This window comes from Sesamum indicum, unplaced genomic scaffold (genome assembly GCF_000512975.1).
Source record: "Sesamum indicum cultivar Zhongzhi No. 13 unplaced genomic scaffold, S_indicum_v1.0 scaffold00109, whole genome shotgun sequence".
Taxonomy (NCBI): Eukaryota; Viridiplantae; Streptophyta; class Magnoliopsida; order Lamiales; family Pedaliaceae; genus Sesamum; species Sesamum indicum.
Genome location: NW_011628044.1, coordinates 402653 through 417382, shown reverse-complemented (window position 1 = coordinate 417382; position 14730 = coordinate 402653). Strand labels below are relative to the sequence as shown.

Here is a 14730-nt window from a genome sequence, read left to right as displayed (position 1 = left end):
TTTTTCCTTATTTTTCAGTTGTTTTATGTTGAGCATGTTATTGTACCAAACATTGATCAATCAATCAGGTAACCACGACCGCATTATAATTGTTAGTATTCAATTTACAGTCAAGTGCTTTTAAATATCTTCTTTATTTATCAAAAAGAAGAAAGTGTCACGTACATATTTCAAAGCCTATAACTATAAGCAATTGGTTAGCGACGAGGAATTGATTATTAAATCCCTGCTCTACAGAGTGCAGTAACTTGTCCAGTAGCTCCCAAGTACATATTGCACACATCAGAACCAGAAAAGTGCATCTGCCTTGAATGATTATAATCTTTATAGCATTTGCCTGCAATGACCATTAATTCTCTATAACTATAGTACCTAATTTGGTGAAAATCAAATCGGAAACCACATAAAAGAAATTTAATCTTGACCTGTGAGGACTATATCCAACAACAGAATTAACACAGAAAATGTGAGAGGGATTAAGATCAGATATAGCTTTCTAGGCTGCATTGTCCATCAATACCGCAGTTTGGATATAAACTACTCAGAGCCCAGTGCGATCATCATCTCCAACCCCGTAACTCCAATTTCATCAACAAAAAAAATATTTCCAAATCAAAATATATAAAATAAAAAACGAGTTTTAATCCAAAAATAATAGTGGTAGGGGTATCCTTATCCTCAGCAGAAAATGCTTATAATTGTCATCAAATTAGACAATCAGGTCTCAAAGATTCCATGCCATCATTGGAATATTAGCAGAAACTCACCAAAATCCAATTGTTTTTTTTTTTTTTTTTGCAGAAACAGTAATCGTAAATGAAGAGAAACGAAGTAAATAAGCTGGAGTAGAATTTAGCAGGAATATTATTCACTGCGCCTGTCTTGAAACTAAAGCGAAGCGACTCAACTCTCCCGCATAAATTTCTGCCTCCGTCGTATATACCAACAGCGAACTGTGTGTACATATGATGGAGAAATCCTAATTATGATAATTCGACAAGGATTCCACATCAAGAGGCAAATTTTGATCAAACCTGAAATTCATTGATAAATTCAGAGATTGTGATTGTGTGGGCGGTGAGAGAGAAGAAGCGAAGGACAAGTAGGGGCAGCGTTGGGTTTGATTTAAATAGCTGAAGTTTTAGGAAATTAGGGTTTTCAACAACTAATTTGGTTGTTGGGTATGGGCTCTTCGTTAGTGGGCTTTTATTTGGTTGAGCTGTGAATGAGTCCAAGTCCAACCCAGGAGCTCCACTCGAAATGTCCTTTTTGTCCCTGCTGCTGATAATGATTTTAATTTGCTATTGTCACTTGTAAGGGCATAAACAGTCAATTTTTGAATTTTTACTTATTATTTCTTTCTCTTTAATTTTTTACTAAAAAGAGTTAGTATAATATTAAAATAATTTTAGTTACAAAACTTAATAATATTCATCAAACAAGAATAAAAAAGATCATGTGTCAATATCTCAAATAAAGTGAGTATTGTTCATTTGCTATATAGAGTGTAGTGTAAATTAAACACGTATCAAGTCTTGAACTAGAATCTCTTCTCCTCCTCAACCAAAAGAAAAACAAAGTGTATTTATACTAGGCAATGCAATTAAACAAAATATGGAAATAGATAGATGATAGATGAAGCCCATTTTATGTATTATTATATTGATATTTATGTCATAAAAGGAAGGAACAAATTCCCTGCAAAGATGAACCACAAATATTAATATTCATGGATTTTATGCCTATAAAGAATATACCTTTCTTCTTCTCAAATATTCCCTCCATTTCTATCCACAAACTACGCCAATGCCCTATATATATGGAAAAACTTTATGTTCAAATAAATTATAAAATACAGTTCAAATATTTTTCCCCATATACAGTAGCAAGTCAAATATTAGAATAAAAGAAGTCATGTGAGGCAGCCACCCAATCCTCGCAATTCCAACCATTGCTGCTGGATACTGGACACCCATTCATTATGTGAGGGTTCCATTCTATTCTCGCATGGCGTCATCACATACGCATACGCGCCTATCAATCAAAGATATATACGTTTCCAACCATAAACAATAACAATTACAAGACTTGCTGCCCAAACTCTTTAAAATCGGGATGGGCCCCCAAGAACCCAGGACGACGTCCACGCTCCATCTATATATATACATCCCCCCCCCGATATTCTCATACACACACTATCGCATTTCCATTTTCTCTATAACCCCCAAGTTTCTCCTCTGCACATTTACCCCCACCCAAAAATGTGCCCAACCGGAACTTCATTCCAAACCGTGTCCACATCCAATTTACGCTCCGCATTCCAAGTCCTGGACGTCGATGGCGATGGAAAAATCAGCTACGACGACCTACGGGCCTTCTACGGGGGATTTTCGGGCCCGGAGACGTCTTCGGAGGACGTAATTGGGTCTATGATATCGGTGGCGGATTCGAACAAGAATGGGTACGTGGAATATGAAGAATTTGAGAAGGTTTTGAATGGTAGGAAGAAGAATGGGAAGATTGGTGTGATGGAGGACGCGTTTCGGGTTATGGACAAAGATGGGGACGGAAAGGTAGGCCATGAGGACTTGAAGAGTTATTTGAATTGGGCTGGATTTGAGGCCTGTGATGAGGATGTGAAGGCCATGATCAGATTGGGCGGTGGGGATGAAAATGGAGGTGTTACTTTTGAGGGTCTGCTCAAGATTTTGGCCGTTTGATTTTCACTTCTCATGGATGATGATGATGATGATAAACTAGGAAGATTTCTTCTTTTTCCCTTTTGCTTTGTAGTATTCATTCTCGGTCGGTGTGCTAGAAAATTCGAAATAGCAGTGTACTGTCATTTGCTGGAACTTTTGTCTGCATACTCGACCTCTTTTTCTTTTTTGTTTAAAAATTGTTGAACAATGTTTCGTGGCTTGATTTGGGGGCCTGAGAACCCAAAGAACATTTCTCTGAAAATTATTCCGTGTTTTGTAGTGTAATTTCTCTCAGACATTATTTTTTCGCATTAGCTGACTTCGTTGTATCCGAGTGCCATTTTTACGTTATTGTTTTGATCTCATCGTAGTGGAAGACTCCAGAATGTTTTGAGTGAGTGTCAGCCAAATATGACAAACAAATGTTTCGGTTCTTCACGGCTTTTGGTATGTGTAAAGGGTTAGCTAAATACTAGCACGAGTTGTTTGACAATAAGGTATATACAATATGAAAGATATATGGAACAAGAAAATAAAAAAGTCCATACGGGTCAAAGGTAGTCGTCTTGTTCATCAAGAAACTGCCCTACCTACCTTGTAATTAATTTAAGCATCATTGGGGCCATAAGAAACACGAGGAAATTGATGGATATCAAGGTTGTAAGGTATGCTGCAGAAATGCTCTCATATAATCAACTTATATGAACCTACCACGTTCTAATCTCTTGCGCAATCATAGAGCCATGCTTGAGAAGTGAGAACTAATGGACTACTAGGTGAGACGGTGGAAATTCAACAGAAAACAAATGCCTAATATGCTTCCATTTTATGTGGTGCAGCACACAGTGAAAAAGAACTTGATGTTTGTTATAAGATCTTGCCGCCACTACAAGCACAAGTCATAACATCATGTATACGCTGCAATAACTTGAGGGCATTCATTTTCAGACACCAGCAGCTTTAAAGCAGTCAGACTAGATCAATTTGCCCACTCTCCACGAGTGGCTTTATAGACTTGTATGGTAGAGCATATAAATCATCAGCCTCAATGTTAACAGGCTCCTCCCCCCTACAATATGATCAAAATATTAGCAAATGTTTAAGCAAACAACTATTGACTTTGAGAAAGTTGCTATTTGGTGAATTACCCGTCATCAAGCTGGAAGGCTCCTAAATATCTCTTGCTTCTGCAGACAACATAGATGTCCAGCTGTGGCTCTGGAACTGACATAAATTGGGACAAGAAAGTTAGCATTTCATATGGCGCCATGCAAAGAGCTAGACTAATTTTCGTCAAAAGGCATTCATAGAATGTCAAGAAGATATATGCCATAAAAGAGGTTGCAATCATGTTCTTATTTTAACAAGATGGTTACGTTCTCCCTGAACCTAAATCTCAATTAGCTGGGTGAATTTTCTCTTTGTTGCCTTTTCATGTCCTATTCCATTACTTTTCCGCTCATTGGCATTTCCATGTTGTATTTAGTTTTTATATCATCATTTGTACCCAAAACCATTTTACTCTTGTAAGTAATCAACTCACTCATGTCGTCGTCTTCACTTGCCGCAGATTGCCTTAAATGAGATTGGTATTGATCTGGCAATTTTGAGAGCGCAGATTGTTCTAGGTGATGTTTCAGGTCTCCAGCACACCTGTACTTAAAAGTTAAAAAGAGTGCTTTTACATATAACAACAATTGCAAAGAATGAAAGGACTCACCTCCGGGCGAACTTTTGTTCCTGTTTAGAAAGCCGGTTCCATAGTTCCACAGTTTTCTCTACGTGGAAAACATATTTTTCGATCTGCCACAACATTGATCACAAGTGAAACCAAAGTTAGTTAGAAGCTTCTCAGAACTTGGGAAGTGTAAGTCAGATAACTCTTCCATTGGAAGAATTTTGACATCTATGATGAGCATTTCCTCCACCAATAGAAGTTCAGATTCAATAAAAAAGCATCAAGCTCCAGCAATAAAATTCAAATAGGAATAAACCATAAAAGAATAGCCCCAGCATGAGCCGCCAAACGACTAGCACATGGTTACCTTTTGAAGACGAGTGCGGAGATATGATCTTAACAGGAACATGGTCCTATCCAAGTCCATCTGGTAAAGGGACACCGTGAGTGGATCAACACCATTTTTGTTAAACTCGTCCACCATCTCTTCCTAAAACATAGAAGTAAGGTGACAAATTTGTCAATACAGACTACATCCGATGTGTACATGATGGTGACATTAACCTGTAGCTCATGACAATTCAGTAGAAATTGATTCCATTTCTGTCATATCCAAGTAGGTCCAATTTTCCCTAGAAAATAATAGCTCTGTAAAAGGTTTTTAGACATCAACTACAAAAGTATTCAATATACTATCACACTTTTGACCACACATTGTAAGATAACAGTTTCGAATATTAACTTAGGTGGAATGAAGTTAAGGGAGAGGACCTATGTCGCCTATTCCAGGTATGTATTATAAGTAGGTTTCTCGGGGCTGAGACAAGAATCCCAAGGAGACCCTTCACATATGTATTGCATAAACAAGAGCTCCAGACTTTACACTCAACATAATCAACAGGCGACCGAGTTGCACGGTTGGTAAGAAATTCATTTTTTCCATCTACAAATTAAAACATTTCAGCAGCAACAACTTCCACATAATAGTCAGGTTTCAGCACACTACATCCTCTCATATATAATACTCACAATGAAAGCTCAGCCCATTAGTAACAGAACCACACACAATCATGAAATCCCTTTAACTATTTGTAGAGGAAGGAAAAAAAAAAATACAGATAAAAAGTTGCCGTAGTTTCAGATTCATCGATTAGTTACATAAACAATAGTATCTGCAAAGTAATCAGGATATAAAATAGATAAGACTCCCAGCAAAAAGGACACATCCAGTTGAAAGATTATTAGGAGATGGATTATTAAGAAAGTTGCTCAACCATCAGTTGGATCTGCTGGCGGGACCTCTGAACTAAATCAGCATCGAATTTGAGAATCTCCGGCGCCGCCTTCTCGTTCCGCCACGCGCTCTTCAACAGCTCCGCATCAGTCGTCGACATCAACGACTCGTATTCGTCCGCAGCAGAGCTTTCCCCAGCACCTGAATCCATGGGTTTAATCCCTTCTTTGTGGTTCGCTTTGATTGTGGAGAAGTAAAAGAGTTTTTTCTTCCTTTTTCTTTTTTCCTCTTTTCCCGGCTATTTTGAGTGGAATGGGGTGAGAGGATAAAGAAAATGGCGCCAAAATGTTGATGATCTACACCGTCCGATCAAGCGGTAGGACGACGAGCGGCTCATGTATATTAGGCTGCGTTTGGATCCAAGTAATTTAGTCGGACGGCAGGATACAATTTGGGCCTATATGGCCCAAACCTTGTCCATCTTATTCGGCCCAAATCAGCCAACTTTACCGTACAGCTAAGAAATCGCCGACTTAAAGACATTACTATTAAAGTTGAATACGACCAAAAAAAAATCATTTATAAATTCTATAAGTAATCATCTCATATTGATTGCAATTTGCAAACAATAATTTGAGCAATTATACACTTGAAAGGCTCCCTTTCACTAGCGAGGCTCTTTTCAAAATAAATTTATAATACGAGATTAGTACAGATATATAATAACTCACACAATGGAACATCGATCAACTATAAATATGTATATAAGCACAGTACTTCCTTTAACAAAAATCCATTATTGTTCTGGACATAATTTAAGGTCCAAAAAGTAAGTTCCCATCGTGTGCTAACCTGGACACTAAAACATGTATGTCTACCACCAACCAGCAAAAGAGTAGTCGTAAAAGCACCCAACAAGCAGCATATCTCTCTTCACACTGTACATATAATTGTACTTTTTCTCTTCATATTTTAATGATATATAAAATTAAATTATCTAATTTCATTTATTTACTTATTAGTATAGAACAATATTTAGAATTTCAATTAATTAATATAGAAAAAAATCAGTCCATATTGATGGTGTTTATTAAATAAAGTGAATTATGTGCATATTTTGAAGTATATAATGTATATAATTAATTATTGCAGTACTATTAGCTAATTAAAGTAAAAAAAAAAGTATTATTATATATGTGTAGTTAATTAATAAAATTGATAATGATGATGAATATATACTTTAAGTCCAACATTTCCAAGTCCTCCACTCTCTTGGTGTTTTTTAATTTGCAAAATTTAAAAAGAAAGGTAATAAAATAATTGGAAAAAACGACCAATAATGAATAATTATTGGTCTAAAGAGTTTGGTGGAGAAGCATAATAGATTAATTAACAACCAAAAAGAAGGGTTAGCAACTTAGCATAATTACATAAACATGTCATTAATTATATATTGTGTGGAGGGGAAACCATGAAAGATGCTTCCCTTCATCTTCCTTAATGTGATCAATACGTGTCTATTACTTTATTATTTCATTCTTAATCTCATTAATGTTTTTTCATTCCATTTCCACTATATATACCCCCCACTTGCCAACCCTTTTTCTTACACATAACTACTATATACTTACCAATTCTCATTCTTATAACATATATCCCTACCTGGTAATTAATATCTGTATTTACAAACGTGTGGATACCTGTATCTATAAGTTTCCTATAATATGCATGCTACTACGTAATTATTGACATTTTATTCTGGAATTTTTTTTTTAACTTTTTTATTTAACAATTCTAATGATGTTTTTTTCAGGTAATGAAGACTTGTGTTGTTCTCCTTTTTGCCTCTCTACTGATTGTCGGATTTATGGGTGAAGCCCATGCAAAAATCTCTAACCGTAGGCTACTTGGTCCTGAAGTGAACCGTAACGTTCCTGGAGGACCAAATGCCTGTTATCATTGCCTCGCTGGGGGGAAAATTCGCTCTCCTAACGCACCCCACCAAGTTCATGCTGACTCTGAAATCAAATTTGATCACAGCTCGTTCCGCCACTAGGTGTGTGCTATACTGCTAGCTCATCCTATAGTCAGTGTGTGTTTCTCGATCGCACTTGTGTGATTCGTGTATATTGTGTAAGGACGAGGAGGTTGAGGTGTGTGGTTTGCTTGGAAATTACTAGGTACGTGTATAATGTGAAACCAACATGGGTTTCACGATTTCAGGAGTTTTGTGATTGTCTAAGTTGGTCATGTGCGTGTTTGTGTGTAGTAATTAAATGAAGGTTTTTAATAAAGCGTGGTTTGATGAGCATATAGTTTACACTGGAACGATGAAGTGGAGGAGAATCATCAGAAGAAAATATTCATTAATCGCTTTTGTGTTTGCTTTTTGAATTATGTGAATCACGCGGGCAGGCACTGCCACTGCCAGCGTCGGAATACAATATAAAATGACCAACTTTTTCAATAACATAAGAGAGAGAATAAACCTGGTGAGTAGGGGGGAGAGCTCTAGGCTCTAGCCTTTTTACCAGGATCTGTGTTGCTAATTCCACGAATATAATTGGCTGCAAACTTTTGTGCATGAGCTTGGAATTTTCTCAAAATCAGCAAACTATCTCCCATCAACAAACTGCCCAACATTTCATTCATATCAACCACCACCTCAACCCTCAAACAAACCAACAATACCAATTCTGATCCACCTCCATTCAAATTTATTATTTGTACCTATTTTTTATAATTTTATCCAATATTTCTTAATTTTGTTTTCAATAGATAAATATATCATTTTGTTAATCAAAATTTACCCAATTTATTGATATTATAAATAAAAATTCTTATTTCACCCCAATTTACTTATTCCAAGTCACAATTTTTTTTTACCAAACGACTCTTATACATTATTCACACACTAATGTATGTAAGAAGTTTCATTTTCATCTTTATAAAAGGTTGTTTGATCACGAAAAAAATTATTTGATCTGTAATAAATTAAGTGCCCCTCAATATGATTTTTTTTATTTAATCCTTTTGTTAAATTTTATTAATTTTGATTAATGTATGGATGTATTTGTTTGATTTTTATCAAAATATAGAGGGTTTATATGTAATTACACAAAACGTTAGAAATGGTGGTGTAATTATCCTTTATGATTAATGATGTCTTATATATAACTTTATCCAGGCGTAATTATTAAAATAATAATTTAATAAATTGAATTAATAATAAAGCAAATTGATATAATTATTTTTTTGTATTAATAAAGTAGATAAATATAGTGAGAGTGGAATAATTCAAAGTTATGAAATGAAACTTTACTATACAACACACAAGTGTAGCAGTAAGAGATGAAGTGGAATTGGAAGAAGCGACAAAAGTTACCTGTACTTTATATTATTTGTCACCTTCCTTGTGTGCAGTTGGAGTTGGAGCGTATTGGTTTTGGGAACTTCACCATATATAGTAAAGTCACTCATCGGGTGAGTGGGCAGTCCAATGCTTAGCACTAACTACTCAAAGTGGAGCACTTAATTTCCCCTAATTGTGTACCCATCAATCCCCTAATTATGATTAAAATTCCTACTTTGATGCTCATAACCATATGAGTAGCAGCAAGCTCCTCAAAATTTTGCCTAATCACTATATTATTATTATTATTATTATATGACTAATTATTCAACTTAAACTATAGATTAAATGTAATAAATTTTTTTATGGAATTATTTTCTAGTTGATCGAAATTTCCCATTTTTTTTTTCAATGTTGGATTTTCTATTCTAAATCTAATTCAATTTTTTAGTTCATTAAATGTATATTTTTCTTTTTAAAAAGTTAAATTGAATAATTTTGTTTTTCATATTCAGGTCGTGTATATATTAACTTGAATAGCATATGAAATTATATCTGAGTCCAACTTTTCTTGACTATGTATTGTCTAATTAATTTTTCATAAAAATATAGGGTTAATTACACTAATACTTCTATAAAAATACAAAATTATATATTTAATTAAAAAAATTAAAATTATATTTACAGTTCCTTTGAAAATTCGCTATTTACATTTAATATTATTTCATTAGAAAACTGTTGATATAAACAATAAAATAAGATCAATTTCTAATTTTACTCTCAATTTAACATTCTTGTATAATAATTTTATACTTAAAAAGAGAAAAATATAATAATGTTCATGACATTAATACAAACCTCAAGAACTAATCTAACTGCAGTTACAGTGTTCATCTTGTTTCTACAACAAGAAAAGTCAAAGTACGGGTTTAAGTTCATACAAAGCGTTTATAGTTGAATTGGAGAAGCGAAATTAAACTTCTTTACTATAAAAGTGTGGAAGAAACGATTTTGGTTGAAACTGTACAACATTGCTGCGATTGATACAGGAGCTGACTTGACCCGGGAAATATCAAATATAAATATATTCTCGGCATATTTCAAATTTCCCGCTCAATACACACAGCAAAAATGAGAGATTTTCAACTTCAAACGCCACAGAGAGATCAATCTTCTGGAAATCGCCGATTGAAATCCACTTCCGAGAACAATAGAAATCTGCGCAAGGTACGGTTTCAATCCATTTGGCGTACTGCATAACCGTTGAGATATTTTAATTTCTGACCTGGAAAATTGTTGTTAGGTCACTAAAAAGAGTTTGAATCCGGCATTTAAAGCCGTTTCAGAAGAGGATATTGCGGTTTTGGAGTCTCTGAAGGAATTCTCTGAGGTTCCTGATGATAATCCGTTTGCCGAATCTGCTGAGGTAGTGTGATTGATATTTTACTTTCATTTTTGTTTTTTCAACTAGGAGGAATATTCATTTGGCTTATTTGTGATTGGACATGATTTGTTTCCTTTTATCAGCTAAGCACGCAGAACTTGTTTGTATGAAGTATTATTTTTGGTGTCACTGGATACATATACAGTAATTCTTCAAATACAACTTTGTTATCTTATTTTATTTTTTAGTTTGTTTCAGATATAAAATTCTCTATTGAGTTTTATTTTGGCCTTAAGGTTTTTGCCGATACAGAATTTTTTGTTTTCAATTTTGGTAATTTTCCAATTCATTCCCGCTTCCTTGTAACCTTTAGGAGCGAAAGTTCATAAAATATACAGCAAAATCTGTGATGATGCATTATCTGGTTGCTCTTAGATTGCTCTGGTGTATTAAAGACTTTTATCATTTTATATGCGTGACAAGGAATAATGTCATTCATTTGTCAACACCAGGAAAACTCTTATGCACTAGTGACTAACTTGCTGGACGTAATAAGTTCATCTAATCAGTCTGCGAGCAGGAAGCTCAAACAACCCTGATTGTCAAGTTATCATACTGCACTGTTTGGATAATTTCAATATAATAGTTCGTTGATCCTTGATATTCATTGGGAAGAATAAGAAAATTTTCACTATGCTGCAGAACACAATAGTTTCATTTGGATAATTAAATGTTTTTCCAACTGATTTCACAAGTTTGATAGTCTCGTTCTCTTTCCAGAACTTTATTATTTCAGTAAATCCAGTGGAACCACATTCATCAGAAACAGCTGCTATCTCAGATATTACTTCTCCATCATTATCCTCCTCCTCTGTAGTTACTTCAGACGCGCATGTAACCATCAGTGCCATGCAGAACAAAGGTAAAATTCCTGTAGTAGATTCTTCCAAGAAGATGGAACCTATTGAGGCAGAGGTGGTAATAAAACATCTGAGGGAAGCTAGAATTCAGGTCTTGAATTCAAAAGACGTGGGGCCTTCAAAGAAGCTTCTGGATGCTCTGATAAATATCATCATTGAAGAGTTTTATGGTGGTCTATATGATGAGAAGGAATGGCTTGATAAATTTCTATCAAACAAAGCTAATCTGGTTTTCCTGAGTTTAATGCTGGGGATATTTGCCATAATTATGTGTGGATTCTTACATTATGGATTTCTCACGGGACCAACGCCAACTTGATGTTCTACTTTTGGATATGTATACTCTTCCACTTACAGCTCATTGTTACCCCTTCTCCTTTAGCTGGGTTTTCCTAAGTTTTGGGCTGGGACTGGAGCCCACCATAACAACTAATCTTTGAATTGCTGCCTTACAGAGGATATGCGTGTATACATCTTTTGATGATAACTAAAAATTATGGCATGGGCACGATGTTATGTAAATTCTGATTTGTTGTGAAAAACTGAGTTTTCTGTTTTGCTTGAAATAGGTATTGTTTATATGCTTGTGTTAGTTGCCCCCACCCCTAGGTTGTCTATATGGATAGATGACCAATCTCTGCTCTGGACCATGTTCAAGATTACAATACTGCTAAGCATTTATTAAAAGTTCATTTCTTAAATGGAAAGGCTGTTAAGGATCATCTTGAATTTTCATGTGATGGCAACTCATCCATTCAAGTCCTGCAGAGGGTTAGCTTGTTCAGTATAATCCTTGATCATTTCTCATTTCTCATTTGTTTTTGTGAGAGTTTATTCCTTCTCAAAACCTCGCAAAGATGAACAGCCCTTTATATAAATTGAGTTTAGGAGTTCGGCTAGAAAAGTCCTTACATGGAGCTTTTTACTGCATCCTGTCTTTCTGTGTCAGGTATAGCTAAATTCTTTTTCTATATCATGAAACTATGTTCCTCTAAACTGTAATATGATTCTGTGTTTAGAATTAATAGGCTCTGCATGCTTGAAATTGCCTGATATCTTTAAACGAGGTTCTTTCACATAACTGTTGCCTTATATACTGTTTCTTTCATATATCCCCGAGCTAACAAAGAGGAGTTTATGTGCACTATGTTGGTAGGAATCCATCTGTTCATATGCATGAAGTCTGAGCTCACTACACTACAAATGCTCCAGGCTGTCTAGAAACAACTCTGTTAGCATGCCATAAAGAGTTTAGCCATATCTGATCAGATACACTTTGATCATTGTACAGCAACTTATAATTATTGTCTTGTCATAGTTTGCCTATTGTGGTGCTACATTCTTAATATTGCTAGAGTCCATCATATTGTACCTTTTTTTCTTTTTTTTGATTTCCTAAGATAAGGATTAATTGTCAATATCTAAAATAATGTAATGGGAACAAAATATACTGAACTAATGATTTCATTGATCTGTTTTTAAATGCATTATATGTGTCCGCATCCAAGAAAATAAACAGTGTTAAAAATTAAATAAGGTTCAAAATATATTGCCATTCTCACACTTGCCAAGCACTTTTGCTTTCTTCCTGACTTCTTCTTGGTAATCTGAAATGTTGGAGTTTAGTTGCTTTTGTTTTTTTGCCCCTTCTCATTGGGCCCTGGTATATTAGGTGGCTGCACCTTTAAAAGCAACTTGACCCCAATTTAAAAACCTCTATTTGAGACAATTATTGAACAAATTACATATTTTTCTGGATGTAGACCTGGTTCAGAGCTTGGGTGGACTGGATTTTCCCCTTATTTTTCCCAAATCACGCTGTCTACTCAAACTAAAACATGTGCTGTAACAGGAACCATATACTCTATAATATTCCCAAATCACGCTGTCTGCTCAAACTAAAACTTAATATCTAGATGGCTACATATTTTATGATCTCCCACCTCAATTATCAGGTGTGATTAGTGAAAGATTTCCACCAGTAGGTGATTTCCGATTCCCAGCCATCAAGTAACCACATCAAATTTATTAAGAAGGTAACCTGTGACTTCTACTTGTCGAAAATTCTGTCAGAGATAAGAAACTGACAATTCGCTGTTACCAACTCAGTCAATGGGATGAAATAGGACAAATGGAGATGGAGTTAGATACAGATTTGGACATGATTCAACCATTGATCAACAAAACATATGTTGCATTAAGCTCTAATCTGAAAGCTTCTTAATTCTTTGATGGTGTCTCTTGGTAAGGGGGCAGAAACTTGTGGCTTATGATGATCTCTGCAAGTGTTCACACATTTTTATGCAATTCTGAATGTTATAATGTAGCGCACATGGTACCATGATCTTCTTGAGAATTTGGATTGGGCTTATGATTAGAGTGCCTTGTTTCAGGTTTGGCCAACTCATAATTACATAGCCATTTGGAAATATCTTCTATCAATAACTGTTTGAGTCAAATTATTTGTTTAATTCTTTTCTTGCATAGCCTTCACTTTGATTGAAAAAGAAAAGCTCCTCAGTAGGCTCCTTCAGCTGTTACCCTACATATTTTGGCTGTACTACTTTTCTTTTTTTTTTTTTCCCCAAAATTTTCAGTGGTAATATAAGAAAATTAGATATAAACAATCCAGCTATTCCAATATTATTCTAACCTCATTATTAATTAAGAGAATTTTAGAACTATTTTATTACTCCATCTGTCTACTTTTATAAAGTAAATTGCCATATTTGTTAAAAAAAAGAAAAAAGAGATCCCAAGAGTCTGCTGATATTATTGTAAAATTCATCATATTAATTAATGTGAATAATCCATTGTGAGCCTCTTAAGGTACAGCTAATCTAAGCTTAAAATAAAGTAATTAGTGATTACAGCAAAGCATGTGCCCCAAGAAGATGGAAGTGACAAATAATGAGAGTGTTGCTCAAAGTGGGGAGCCTTTGGTTTGCATCTACAAATTGCCATCGGAGCCTGCACTTAGCTGTAATGCTTAGGGATCAAAAAACAGAGTAGGTGACAGAGAATAGAGATAAAAACCACATGCATTGTCTTTTGGGTTTTATCATTTTTCTTGTTTTATAAGAAGAAAATTGTGCATAATCATTGATCATGAATTCAATTAATGATTGCACGGAAGGAGAAGAAGAAATTATGGAGGGCCCTGATAGCAGTCAGTTCTTGTTTAGTGGAAATCCCTTGCACCCAATCCTAGTATATATCATTATAAATTGTCAATCATCATATCATATGAGAATAATTTGTGTATTAGAGAGAAATATTTTTCATTTTGAAGAATGGATGGAAGACAATTAGAAACATGTGAATTTTGAGGTTTTGGGAAGCATTTTGGAGTTTGTTTGAGTGATGATTATGTTGTCAAATATTATATGGATTTGGATTTTGTTGGAAATGGGATTAAAAAGAAAATGAGTGGGTTCAAAACTTATATGTTTTTCTCAGG

General features: G+C 34.8%; 3 protein-coding genes and 2 long non-coding RNA genes across 5 annotated transcripts; 3 read left to right on the top strand and 2 right to left on the bottom strand.

The window, feature by feature from the left end:
- Positions 1–115: 115 nt before the first annotated feature.
- LOC110013294 lies at positions 116–1212 on the bottom strand. Its single transcript, XR_002288454.1, has 2 exons — positions 426–1212; positions 116–337 (listed from the first exon to the last, which is right to left on the bottom strand). It is a non-coding gene; the product is annotated as an uncharacterized LOC110013294 (long non-coding RNA).
- Positions 1213–2115: 903 nt separating this feature from the next.
- On the top strand, positions 2116–2964 carry LOC105178879 (squidulin). The gene has a single exon (XM_011102447.2). It carries the CDS (start codon positions 2262–2264, stop codon positions 2718–2720), a length of 459 nt encoding a protein of 152 aa, XP_011100749.1. The 5' UTR covers positions 2116–2261; the 3' UTR covers positions 2721–2964.
- Positions 2781–5943, bottom strand: LOC105178878 (DNA replication complex GINS protein SLD5). Its single transcript, XM_011102446.2, has 6 exons — positions 5655–5943; positions 4748–4870; positions 4423–4505; positions 4246–4355; positions 3851–3926; positions 2781–3771 (listed from the first exon to the last, which is right to left on the bottom strand). The coding sequence occupies exons 1-6, from the start codon at positions 5823–5825 to the stop codon at positions 3672–3674; spliced, it is 663 nt and encodes a 220-aa protein (XP_011100748.1). The 5' UTR covers positions 5826–5943; the 3' UTR covers positions 2781–3671.
- Positions 5944–7125: 1182 nt separating this feature from the next.
- LOC110013296 lies at positions 7126–7925 on the top strand. Its single transcript, XR_002288471.1, has 2 exons — positions 7126–7279; positions 7428–7925. It is a non-coding gene; the product is annotated as an uncharacterized LOC110013296 (long non-coding RNA).
- Positions 7926–9947: 2022 nt separating this feature from the next.
- LOC110013298 lies at positions 9948–11868 on the top strand. Its single transcript, XM_020699480.1, has 3 exons — positions 9948–10193; positions 10270–10392; positions 11131–11868. The coding sequence occupies exons 1-3, from the start codon at positions 10098–10100 to the stop codon at positions 11587–11589; spliced, it is 678 nt and encodes a 225-aa protein (XP_020555139.1). The 5' UTR covers positions 9948–10097; the 3' UTR covers positions 11590–11868.
- The last annotated feature ends 2862 nt before the right edge of the window (positions 11869–14730 follow it).

Coding starts and splice junctions, on each gene's coding strand:
- LOC105178879 (XM_011102447.2), top strand. CDS start 2,262: ATGTGCCCAACCGGAACTTCATTCCAAACCGTGTCCACATCCAATTTA.
- LOC105178878 (XM_011102446.2), bottom strand. CDS start 5,825: ATGGATTCAGGTGCTGGGGAAAGCTCTGCTGCGGACGAATACGAGTCG. Junction 3,927..4,245: donor AAGTGAAGACGACGACATGA/GTGAGTTGATTA, acceptor AATTTATGTCAG/TTCCAGAGCCACAGCTGGAC. Junction 3,772..3,850: donor GCCTTCCAGCTTGATGACGG/GTAATTCACCAA, acceptor ATCATATTGTAG/GGGGGAGGAGCCTGTTAACA.
- LOC110013298 (XM_020699480.1), top strand. CDS start 10,098: ATGAGAGATTTTCAACTTCAAACGCCACAGAGAGATCAATCTTCTGGA. Junction 10,194..10,269: donor ACAATAGAAATCTGCGCAAG/GTACGGTTTCAA, acceptor AATTGTTGTTAG/GTCACTAAAAAGAGTTTGAA. Junction 10,393..11,130: donor CGTTTGCCGAATCTGCTGAG/GTAGTGTGATTG, acceptor TTCTCTTTCCAG/AACTTTATTATTTCAGTAAA.